Source organism: Arachis ipaensis, chromosome B9 (assembly GCF_059453495.1).
Source record: "Arachis ipaensis isolate K30076 ecotype BB chromosome B9, ASM5945349v1, whole genome shotgun sequence".
Classification (NCBI taxonomy): domain Eukaryota; kingdom Viridiplantae; phylum Streptophyta; class Magnoliopsida; order Fabales; family Fabaceae; genus Arachis; species Arachis ipaensis.
In genome coordinates, this window is record NC_142444.1 from 118,664,244 (window position 1) to 118,676,534 (window position 12,291).

The following is a 12,291-nucleotide window of genomic DNA, read 5'->3' on the forward strand; positions in this document are numbered from 1 at the left end:
ATGAAACCATGCTATTTCATTGAATAAATGTGGGTAAAAGGTGATAAAATCCCCTAAATCAAGTACAAGATAAACCCTAAATATAGGGTTTATCAGTCACATTCACAGCAATAATCCATACTCAATAACATTACTATTATATATATATATTCAATTATCCAATTAACTTTGTACTCTAAATTAAAAACGTTTAACTTTAAAAAAATAAATCCCCTACCTCCGTACGAAATCAAAGTCAACGAAGATTTTGGAAAAGCTTTTTGACCGAACTGCTGAAGAGAAAAACGTCAGAAATCATTTGTGCCTCCTAGAACTCCAATTAGCCAAACTCAAGAGAAAGGGGAGCTACGTTACCATCAACTTCTACCGAACAAAAGTAACGTCAACACGTAAAGGAGAAAGATATGACTACTTTTACCGGATTAGATTTTTTTATTGGAGTTACGGATCACAAGAAATCGAAGCCGAAAGATCAATAGAAGTCACGGTTCTCTCTCTTTCTCTCGGTCACTTCCTTCTCTTTTTTCTTCATATTAGTTCGGTGATGAAAATATCCAAATGAAGCAAGATGATGATTATTGTGATTAAAGAATAAAATGGGGCATGTGTCATGTTTATACATATATATATGTACTCATATAAGCCAGTTGGCTTTCTTTCTTTTCGTTTATCCCTTAATGGCTTCCAGGAAACTAAATGATAGCTATGATGATGATGATGATGATGATGATGATGATGATGATGATGATGATGATGATGATGATGATGATGATGATGATGATGATGATGATGATGATAAAAAATTTAAATTTTGTCTAATCAAAATAATTTTTAATAAATAATTTAAATTTAATAAAATAAGTAGTAATTAAATTAAACTTTAATAATTATAAAATTCTATTTAATTATTTTTGTTGAAAATAATTTTCTTAAAAATTATATCTCAATATAATATAATAATTTGTAAATAGTCAATTATTTAATTTTTAAAAAATTGGGGTCTTACATCCTACTCCATTTATGAAAATTTTCATCCTCGAAAATTGATATAAGATGAAAGAAGTTCAAACTAGCTTTACTTTTGAACACAGTAGGAAAAAAAACAAAATATTTTGACATATATAAGATGTAACATATAAGGAAGAAGTTTTAAGGTCTCAACATATAAATATACTTATACAGTTTTCAAATCCAAGATATTCTTATGGCTTAAAAATATAGGGAAAAAGTTTGGCGCAAAGCGGAAGACACAAGATAGGCTCGATGCAGAAAGGTTACAAGGCAGGCTGGTATTAGAATGATGCGTATATCGTTTGCACACTGAACTCATACCAACTTTAGAGCTTCAGCTGCCTAAACTTCAACATGACGTAACTTCACCATTCCCAACCATACCATATTAAACAGATTCTCCGCAAATTACTAACAGGCACAAGTCTAACATCAACAAAACTCCTTCGCAAGAATCAAGCTCCTCAACATCCTGTGACATCACACACTTACAAACTCCACCTTTCGCGTTCGCACAACGTATCCTAAAGAACTAATATATCGCTTGCCATATCTAACGATCGCACGTGTCACCAAAACAAGTCTCAAGTCACTTAAAAGGATACAAGACCTTAGAGAAAGGACAAGCAATAAGGAAAATGTTCACCAAGATTTCTACGTTTCTCTTTGATCTATCAATAAGTCCAAAGTTACATCAGAGAATACATGAGCCAAGAAAAAGAGTTTAAACAGCACAAGAAAGAATCGCACGTTACTCTAAAACAAGCTTGAGTTACCTAAAAAGATATCAAACTTAGGAAGAGAAGAACAAAATTTATGGACGGGGTTCACAGGAATTCAAGAGAATGTTGAAGAACACTATCAGGCAGGGAATAATTCAGAATGTAAGGTTCGAAACAAGAACTTCAAAAGAACCAAATTGAATCGGAATGAGATATACATAAGATGCAAGACATGAAGCAAAAGAACCAAACCGCATCTTAAGAAACGCAAATATCTCAGGAAATTCAAGTAAACGTATACAGTTAAGATCAAATGAAAATAACATATGAACAAGGAACAAGATTGGGGAATAATTAGTTCACTTTCTAAGAAAGAAACCCCTAACAAAACTTCAAGATAAACCATGGAAGAACAAAATACGTGACCGAGCAACCCCGAGATGCAACTTCTAACGTTTTCAAAACCCGTAATTTGCATCACCTATTAATTCTATTTCGTCTATGACAATCCATTAGTGCTCTCATATGCATAAACCATCAGTGTTAAGCTGGCCAAACTTAATACCATGATGTATACAACGGTAGACTAACGGCATTAATCAGTAGACAGGCATGCATATAAAATCTAAATTCTTGTCATCAGAACAAGTCACTAAGCATGATAGACACTCAGAGTATGCAATGAAGCATAGTCAGTCCATTCCCAAGGCTCTAATCATGATGAACTGCTCTGATACCATAATGTAATACCCTAACTTATAGCACGTCATGATCGTACCAAAAGTAAGGATTTACTAACCTGTTTTCTTTTATTATGTATTTAATATTGAGCCTTTACATCGATATCGCGTTTCAGTTTTTAGGAAAAAGCCGAAAACTTTTGTTTCTATTAATTAAAATCATATATCAAAGATATCTAAGAAATATAGTCACATAGTTATTAATAATAATATAATAACTATCATACAGAAGAATTTAAATAAAATTCAGTTATAACTCATATCCCTCTGCATAAAATAAAATCTTAAATAACAAGGGCAAGGGAATTCTATAAAAGCAACTCAACACATAAATTTAACTTAAATAAAACTCCTAATCGCCCGCGACTTCAAACTGAGTCTCCGAACCTGTGTCACTGAAAGGGTGGAAGATTTTGGGGTGAGAACAAACCAATAGTTCTCAGTAGGGAATAGAAATGACGTAAAAGTAATGAAATAAAATACAAATAACTAACTTTACTCAATAAAACCATTTTGTCAAACCTTTAGAAATACTTTTTATTTTTACCTTATTACCTTCTTTAAATTTCCGAACATAAGCTAATCTCAAGCACAACTTCAGTTCCCAATCACAGAGAAACAATAACACAAGAAACAGATTAACACACAAACAAATTGTAATAAGACAAACAAGTCAAGTAGCGCAATCACAGAGAAAATATAACAAGCAAAACAAGACCAAATGCAAATGCGCAATCAATATGATGCATGTCTCTCCTAAGCAGGTCATGAGCTCATGCGTCGGTTGTCTACCCACCACCCGACGTTACTCGAAGTGAACCCCGAATATGGTTTCTTTACTGTGTCAATTAGACACCTTGGTATCACGGTTACCCGTGTCAATTAGGCCTCATCATAATAATGTGTATCACAGTAAAAAACAGTGCTATCAGTTAGGCGAACATTCCCGCATTAGCAATCTCAGGCTATCAGTTAGGCGGGCCCTTTCGCATTAGCAATTTGGCACAAAGGCCCATTCAACATACAATATGCTATCAATTAGACGGACATTCCCGCATTAGCAATCTCAGGTTATCAGTTAGGCGGGCACTCCCGCATTAGCGCTTTGGCACAAAGGCCCATTCATATTTCATTTTCATAAATCATAATCTACTTCAGTTATTTATTCCACTCATGACTTTTCATTATTCCTCCACATCACCAATTACATACTCATACCTCCGCATCACCGCTTAACTATACATACCTCCGCATCACCTTATTATTATTCACACCTCCGCATCACCACATATTCCTTCACTTATCATACCTCAAAACATTAGTTCCTAGGCAGCCAAACTTCTTTAACGTTTAATAAAAATTCCTTTCCTTAATAAATTGGATTCAAGTTATTACTTAAACAAGAAACTTTTCTCAATAGAATAAACTTAAAACATAACTTTTCCTGATAAATTGAAAGCCAAATAGAATGAGTTTTAAATCAAATTCTCTTTTGATTAACGCTTTAAGCAAAGCCTCGAAGTTTTATAAAAATTACTGCAGTATTTTCTCTAAAATTCGGGCTTTGCCACCCTTCAAGAGTCCAACCAAATCATTTTCAATCCTCAAAGATCATTCCTGATAAATCCAATAATCCAAATCCAATGCCAAATCATTTTATAAATTTGAAAGCTAACCAGGTTCAATTTCAAAATTATTTCCTACAATAAGCATGTAAATCAGATTTTTAATATGAAATTTGCTTCTTAATGTAAATACATATTTAAATCAGATTTTCAAAACAAAAATACTTTTTCGTATATTTTTTACAAAAACTTGGACAGCATCTTCCCTTAAAATTGGACTTTACCACCCATGTGGGCTCCCTCAGATTCCTAACTTCCCAAACTAATCTCAAATCCAACTCCATTCAACCATTATCAACACAACAATTTCTTTAATAACTAACTCATCATCTTTCAATTTAACAAGAACACTAATTTAATCACTTTTTCCAACCACAACTCAAACAATTCATCAATTAATCACGCAAGACATCTATAAAAGCCTAAATCAATTCAATGCTCAACACAATATCATTCGATCAAATTAACATATCCAGTAACCAATAATTTCTCAAACAAGCTTGCAACAATGTCCACCATCATTAAGTAAATCTCAATTCCACAACAATCACATTTTCACAACCTCAATACAAGCTTAATTCCACCAATTAGTCTCTCATAACAACCAAACTAGTCACATTCACATCAATAATCCATACTCAATAACATTACTATTAATATATATATATATATATATATATTTGTAATTATCCAATTAACTTTGTAGGCATTCTAAATTAAAAACGTTTAACTTTAAAAAAATAAATCCCCTATCTCCGTACGAAATCAAAGTCAACGAAGATTCTGGAAAAGTTTTTTGACTGAACTACTGAAGAAAAAAACGTCAGAAATCGTTTGTGCCTCCTAGAACTCCAATTGGCCGAACTCAAGAAGAAAAGGAGCCACGTTACCATCAACTTCCACTGAACAAAAATAACATCAACACGTAAAGGAGAAAGATATGAACACTTTTACCGGATTAAATTTTTTATTGGAGTTACGAATCACAAGAAATCAAAACTGAAAGATCAATAGAAGTCATGGTTCTCTCTCTTTCTCTCGGTCACTTCCTTCTCTCTTTTCTTCATATTAGTTCGGTGATGAAAATATTCAAATGAAGCAAAATGATGATTATTGTGATTAAAGAATAAAATGGGGCATGTGTCTATCTATATATATATATATTCGTATAAGCCACTTGGCTTTCTTTCTTTTCATTTTTCCCTTAATGGCTTCCAGGAAACTAAATGATAGCTAGGATAATAATAATAATAATAATAATAATAATAATAATAATAATAATAATAATAATTTTAAGTTTTGTGTAATCAAAATAATTTTTAATAAATAATTTAAATTTAATAAAATAAGTAGTAATTAAATTAAACTTCAATAATTATAAAATTCTATTTAATTATTTTTGTTAAAATAATTTTTTTAAAAATTGCATCTCAATATAATATAATAATTTGTAAATAGTCAATTATTTAATTTTTAAAAAATTAGGGTTTTACATGCGCATAGGCGAAAGCACCACAATTGAATGCTTGAAAAAATAATGAAAGCTTATATTATATTGCATAATATGATTGTTGAGGATGAAAGAGATACCTATGCAGAAAATTTTGCTCAAGGCTTAGAGTATGACAATGTCAAAAATGGCTTATCACAACCACAGTTGGAAGAGAAAGATTTTATACCATACCATTAATTTCTCTAGAGAAATGCCCAACTTCATAATAGGCATCAACATCAACAGTTGAAAGAATACTTAATTGAACACATATGCCAATTTCACAATACTTGTTGTCAACTATAGAGCTTCACTATGTTTTTCTTTATATTGCGTAATTTTATAAATTAGTTTAATCTCAAATTATATATTGTGCACTATTGTTATATATGAAGTCATTAATTTTTTTTAATATTAATATTTTTAATAATATTATTGTAAAAAAAATAGTAACTATATTAATTTTAATTATTTTAATTAATTAATTAAATGGGATCACAATAGGGACTAAAGTTAGTTCTTTCTAATATAAAAGAAAGAAATGTTTTGAGTTCTATTTACTATTTATTACGCAAAGGCCGATGTTAAGTTATTTTTAATGACAAATGAGCCATAAATAAAGACTGAGACGAGTTCTCTACTGAAAATAATCTAAAAGCTTATTATAGAAAAGGTAGATTCTTCAGTGTAAAAAATACTGTCTTTCTATATGTGTAGAAATACGATGTCTGCTATCATATTATGCCAAGTATGTATGTGAGAGAACTAGAAGTGACATTTTGCAGGGAATCTTCAGATGCAACAACGCATATCACTGTTCTCATTGCGTGATGAATTTAACAACATTTTCAAATTGAATTAAGGTTTAGGTGAGTTAATTAAGGTGGGAGGCAATGGTCCTATGTGTGTTGGGCTTTTCTTTCATAAATTGTTTTAATACAAGAAAACAAGTAGGCTTGGTTATAGTAGCTTTGCGATAATTTGGTAACATGCAGTTATGGTATATACTTTAGAAATGTCTAATTGCTTTCCTTTATTTTCATGCAAAAAAAAAATTGAAATTGATTTGTAAAGTGTGGACATTAACTAATGTGAAATTAGTTTAAGTTTATATGATAATCTTTAGTGACTTCATTTGCTATCTATTATTTTTTATAACTAATAATGTTATAACAAAAAATATGATAGCATAAACTAATTGAATTATGAGTTTAAATAAGCATTATTATGGCAAAAGAAAGAATTTGGAGTAATTAATTGTTCACACAATAATAGAAGGGTGGATATGAAAATCGAAATGGAAAAGAACCATAAAATAAGCATACAATCTTTTTTTCCCCTCTAATGAGCCATCAACATGTCCCAGCCCATAATAAACCCATCCTTTTATCTAGAAAAAAAGGCCCAACTTAAAAGTCTACAATTATGCTAATATAATTACAGAAAGTTATCAGGTGTACCATTGTCTTTTATGGAACAGCGTTATTCCTAGTGTTACCAGGTAGAAGTGTATTTTTTGTCTTTTGCAAAGAATAAAATTACAATTACATCTTAGATTTTTACTAAGGAAACTACGAGCTGGGTCAGCTATTTGGGGAGAGAGCGTGTGGGTAACAACTCAACTGGATTGGACTGGGGAGAGAGTAGAAGCCAAGCTGGTATTGTGAATGAAGGCGCTAGTTAGTAATTTTGGGTCTTCCGGTGGTGTCAGAAATGGAAGACGCTAAAGGCGGGATGGTTGGTGGCATTGCAAAAGGACGGTGTCGCTGGCAGCTTTAGGAGATTTTGGACAAGGTCAACGATCATTTTAAGAAAGAAAATTCACTTCGATGTATCGAGACAAAAGGGGGTAATGTTAGGCTAAAAACCGTTGTAACTAAAGTTAGTAATAAAGACACATTAGATGTAGATGACGTTTATGATGAGGTATATACAATTTTAAAAGTTTGCTTGTAATGGGGAATGGTGTATTGTGAGGCATTGACGTGGTTTATTGAGTATGGGATTGTAGGAGAGGTGGGTAATGCTCCTAATGCGATGGTAAGTATGAGTGCGATCGGCTCTTGGTAAAATAGTGTAGGTAATTACGTAGTTAGGGGTAGGAAGCACTAATTCAGAAGATCGGCATTTTTTTTGTTCTGTGTTTGAATTCGGGTAGTGGTTTGAATGGGAGAAGTGCAGTAATGTTGGGAGTGTGCTTGCAACGGGGTCGTTAGGAAATGAAATTTGGGAAAGGTTTAAGTGGGAGATTACTCATGAGACAACAATATGGTTATTTCTTGCATGTTAAGTGTATGTTGAGTTAATGTGAATGAGCGTGAAATTGAAATTACTAGTTTAATGATAGTGTTGGAGGTTTAATATTGTGAATTGTACTTGTTTAAGTCAGGTTGTATGAAATAATTACTTGTTGAAATTGGAATTGCTGAGATATTTCAGAAAATAATCATTTCAAGAGCTGGTCAGATTGATTTTGAGCTTAGGTGGTGTGAAGGAGAGACATAGTGAATCGGAATGGAAAAGGATCCTGGATCCTGGCTAGATGGTGCATTTGCAGATGAGGCAGTATTGGATGAAATGAGTGAAAGGGTAGGGGACATTACCTTCAAAGAGGTATGTGGTAGTGAGGTTCGGTTAAAAGATCGATTTTACAATGTTGCAATGCAATGTGATTTTGCAAATAACTTCATTCATTAAGTTTGGCAATGTGGACTGAGTAGCTGAATTAATTATGTTTTCAGAAAATAGTACAAGACATGGGAATGGAAGATGATGAGGTTGAAGTAGGCAAAGGACAGTAAAGTGCCAAAAATGGAATGACTGCATATTGTGACAATAATAGCTAATGATTTTTTGTGAATGGAGTTCAAAAATCCTAAGGAAGCTGCTCGTATATATGAAGAGTACAGTCGGCAAAGGGTTTTGCCGTACGACAAGGTAAGAAGATAAAAAAAACAAGAGAGGAGAATTTGTGCGAATTACGTATTTGTGTAATAGAGAATGTTTTCAGGATAAGAAATGGCTAGAAAATCAGGATTGCAAAAGAGAGCACAAAGTTGTGACCGGTTGTGGGTGTCCTGCCGAGATGCGGATAAAGCTAAGGGTTGGCACGGGAAAGTAGTTTGTGGCACGTTTTGTGGATGACCATAACCATGATCTTTTGCCTCAAAAGTTTGTGGAGCACTTGCTCTCGCATAGGAGGATTTCGGATGTTGACATAGCGCACATGGATAGCCTAAGGCAAGTGGGGATTTTGATCCCAAAAATATATGAGTCAATTGCAGCACAAGTCGGGGGGTTTCAGCTGCGTATCATTCACCAAGCGAGACATGTAAAACGAGGTTAGGCGATAGCGGTCCTTGCACAATGGTGATGTGAATGCAGCGCTAAGGTTCTTGGAGGTGGCTTCTAGGAGAGATGAGAAAATATATTGGAGGTACGAGGTGGGGGTTGGTTAACACATGTGTGACTTGTTCTTGAGTGACGGTTTTAGTCAGGAGGATTTCAAATTATTCGGTGATGTTCTTGCCTTTGATGCTACGCATGGACAAAACAAATACAATCTTCCAGTCGTTGTTTTCTCTAGGGTTAACAATCACAATGTGTTTTTGCAACCGCAATGGTTTCAAGTAAGACACAATCTTCGTACGTATGGGTTCTAAGAATATTTTTTGAATGTATGGATGGCAGAGCTCCAAAGGCCATAATTACTGATGGGGATAGATCAATGCGAATAGCTATCCACAAGGTCTTTTTCGATGCTCATCATAGGCTTTGCGCATGGCACCTACTGAGGAATGCTACTTCCAATGTATGTATGCCGAGGTATACATCCTTGTTTAGGCACTGCATGCTAGCAGACATAGAGGTGGATGGAGTTTGAGTTGCAGTGGAAAGCGATGGTGAGTCAGTGTGGCGTGAAGAATCATGAGTGGGTGAAGGATTTATACTCGAAGAAGTTGTCGTGGGCAACGGCTTACATACGTGGAAGGTTCTTTACTGGCATTAAGACAACTTTTCGATGCGAATCACTGCATGCGAAGCTTAGGCGGTTTGTGGATAGTAGGTACGGGATTCTTGAATTCATAATAAATTTCCAACGGTATGTGGAATTCCTCAGAGACAATGAAGATAAGCTCGAGTTTCGGTCATCGTATGGGACCCCTGTCATCCAAACAGAGTTTCCAGAGCTGGAGAAATCAGGTGCAATAAATTTCACACGTGAAATTTTTGCGAGATACCGGGAGATGTTGAAGAGTTGTGTACATGCAATAGTGTTAGGGTGCATAGACCCAAGAAAACTCCTAACTGCCTTTACATTAGTTGGTGGTGGTAATTTTTCAATTACCTCCACCTTTGCTCTGTCTACCTCAATCCCCTTACTTGAAATCCGGTGTCCAAGAACAACGCCTTCTGTGACCATAAAATGGTATTTTTCCCAATTTAAAACAAGGTTTGATTCTTGACACCATTTCAAGACAAGAGATAAATGCTTAAGGCAGGATTCAAAAGAATTACCAAAAACAGAAAAGTTATCCATAAATATCTCAATAAACTTTTCAACCATATCAGAAAAAATTGAAAGCATACACCTCTGAAAAGTTGCTGGAGCATTACAAAGTCCAAATGGCATTCTCCTGTAAGCAAATACTCCAAAGGGGCATGTGAATATTTTCTTCTCTTGATCTTGAGGGTCCACTGTAATTTGATTATTTCCAGAATACCCATCTAGAAAATAATTAAAAGCATGACCAGCTAACCTCTCAAACATCTGATCAATGAAAGGCAGAGGGAAATGATCCTTCCGTGTAGCAGTGTTGAGCCTCCTGTAGTCTATGCACATTCTCCATCCTGTGACTGTTCTTGTAGGAATAAGCTCATTTTTTTCATTCTTGATCACTGTCATCCCTCCTTTCTTGGGAACTACCTGCACAGGAGCTTACCCAAGGATTGTCAGAAATAGGGTAAATAATACCTGCTTCCCATAATTTCATTACCTCTTTTTGTACCACCTCTTTCATAGTTGGATTAAGTCTCCTTTGTGGTTGCACAACTGGTTTAGCATCATCTTCAAGGAGGACCTTGTGCATACACTTGGTTGGACTAATCCCCTTCAAGTCACTAATGGTCCACCCAAGAGCTGTTTTATGGCTCTTGAGCACTGAAATAAGCGCCTCTTCTTCTTCAGGCTTTAGAGAAGAGCTAATAATCACTGGATATGAATCATTTCCACCCAAGAACACATATTTCAGAGAAGGGGGTAAAGGTTTGAGCTCAAGCTTGGGGACTTCCTCCTACTTTATTGGCGTGTTCATCAGCTCCTTTTGGGGTGGTGAATCATCAACTTCAATTAATTCATACTCAGAAATAGGATCCAGAACATCATTAAGTACCTCAGTTTCCAGTACTTCTTGAACAAATGGTTCAATAACATCTATTTTCATACACCCTTCAGAATCATTAGGGTACTTGAGGGCTTCAAAAACATTTAGGACCACATGTTCCTCATTGACCCTCAGGGTTAATTCACCCTTTTGCACATCAATCACAGCTCTACCTGTAGCTAAAAAGGGTCTACCAAGTATAATAGAGGGTTTTACCTCCTCTTCCATGTCTAATATAACAAAATCAACAGGGAAAATAAATGGTTCTACTTTAACAAGTAAATCCTCAACCACACCCACAGGTAATTTAATAGAAAGATCAGCAAGTTGAAGAGAAATACGAGTGGGTTTTACCTCCTCAATTTTAAGCTTTTTCATCACTGAAAGTGGCATGAGGTTGATGCTAGCTCCAAGATCACATAAAGCTCTCTGAATGCCGACTTCTCCAATGGTGCAAGGAATGACAAAGCTCCCTGGGTCTGGCATCTTCTCAGGAAGGTGGTGTTGAATTATGGCACTACATTCCTTGGTTAACACCACTGTCTCTTGTTCCTTCCAATTCCTCTTGTGGGTCAACAATTCTTCATAAATTTAGCATAGAGAGGCATTTGCTCCAGAGCCTCTGCAAAAGGAATGTTGATCTGCAGCTTCTTAAAGACATCTAAAAATTTAGAGAATTGCTTTTCTTTGGACGCCTTCTGAAGCCTCTGAGGATATGGCATTTTTGGCTTGTATTCAAGAGCCTTTGACCAGGTGGGATAAGTGTCAAGAGAGTCAGGAAACGGGTTGTCTGCATGTTTAGGAGGGATGTGCTCTACATCTCCCTTCTTCTCCTCTAGAGCTTCCTTTTTAACTAGCTCTTCATTGGCCTTGGTCTCAGAGCCAGCTACTTTACCACTTCTCAATTGAATAGCCTTGCAATCTTCTCTTGGATTCACCACTGTGTCACCTGGAAATGTACTTGTAGACCTATCAGGTATTTGCTTGCTTAGTTGGCCCATTTGCACTTCCAAGTTTCTAATGGAGGCTCTGGTTTCCTGCATAAAACTCCTCATCATCTCCCAATTAGAATTTTCTTGGGACTTAGAGTTTGCCTGCTAAGGTGGTTGTTGCTGCTGAGACTGAAATTGGCAGTTATTGTAATTGTTCTGTTGGAAACCGTCCTAAGAACTATTATTGAAGTTCTGAGGTCTCTGAGGTTGGTTGGTGCGCAGAAATTGTGACGGTTCCATTCCTTGGTAATGGCGCTAAAAACTCAATATGCACGTTCATAATCTTAGTTCTTTGTCACAACTTCGCACAACTAACCAGCAAGTG

At 35.1% G+C, this 12,291-nt stretch overlaps 1 protein-coding gene and 1 pseudogene across 1 annotated transcript; both read left to right on the plus strand.

Moving 5' to 3' along the window:
* The first annotated feature begins 8,104 nt into the window (after nucleotides 1-8,104).
* LOC148546088 (protein FAR1-RELATED SEQUENCE 5-like) lies at nucleotides 8,105-9,473 on the plus strand (annotated as a pseudogene).
* Nucleotides 9,474-9,489: 16 nt separating this feature from the next.
* LOC148546089 (protein FAR1-RELATED SEQUENCE 9-like) lies at nucleotides 9,490-12,154 on the plus strand. The gene is made up of 2 exons (XM_088499144.1): nucleotides 9,490-9,852; nucleotides 12,062-12,154. The coding sequence occupies exons 1-2, from the start codon at nucleotides 9,490-9,492 to the stop codon at nucleotides 12,152-12,154; spliced, it is 456 nt and encodes a 151-aa protein (XP_088355270.1).
* Nucleotides 12,155-12,291: the final 137 nt, after the last annotated feature.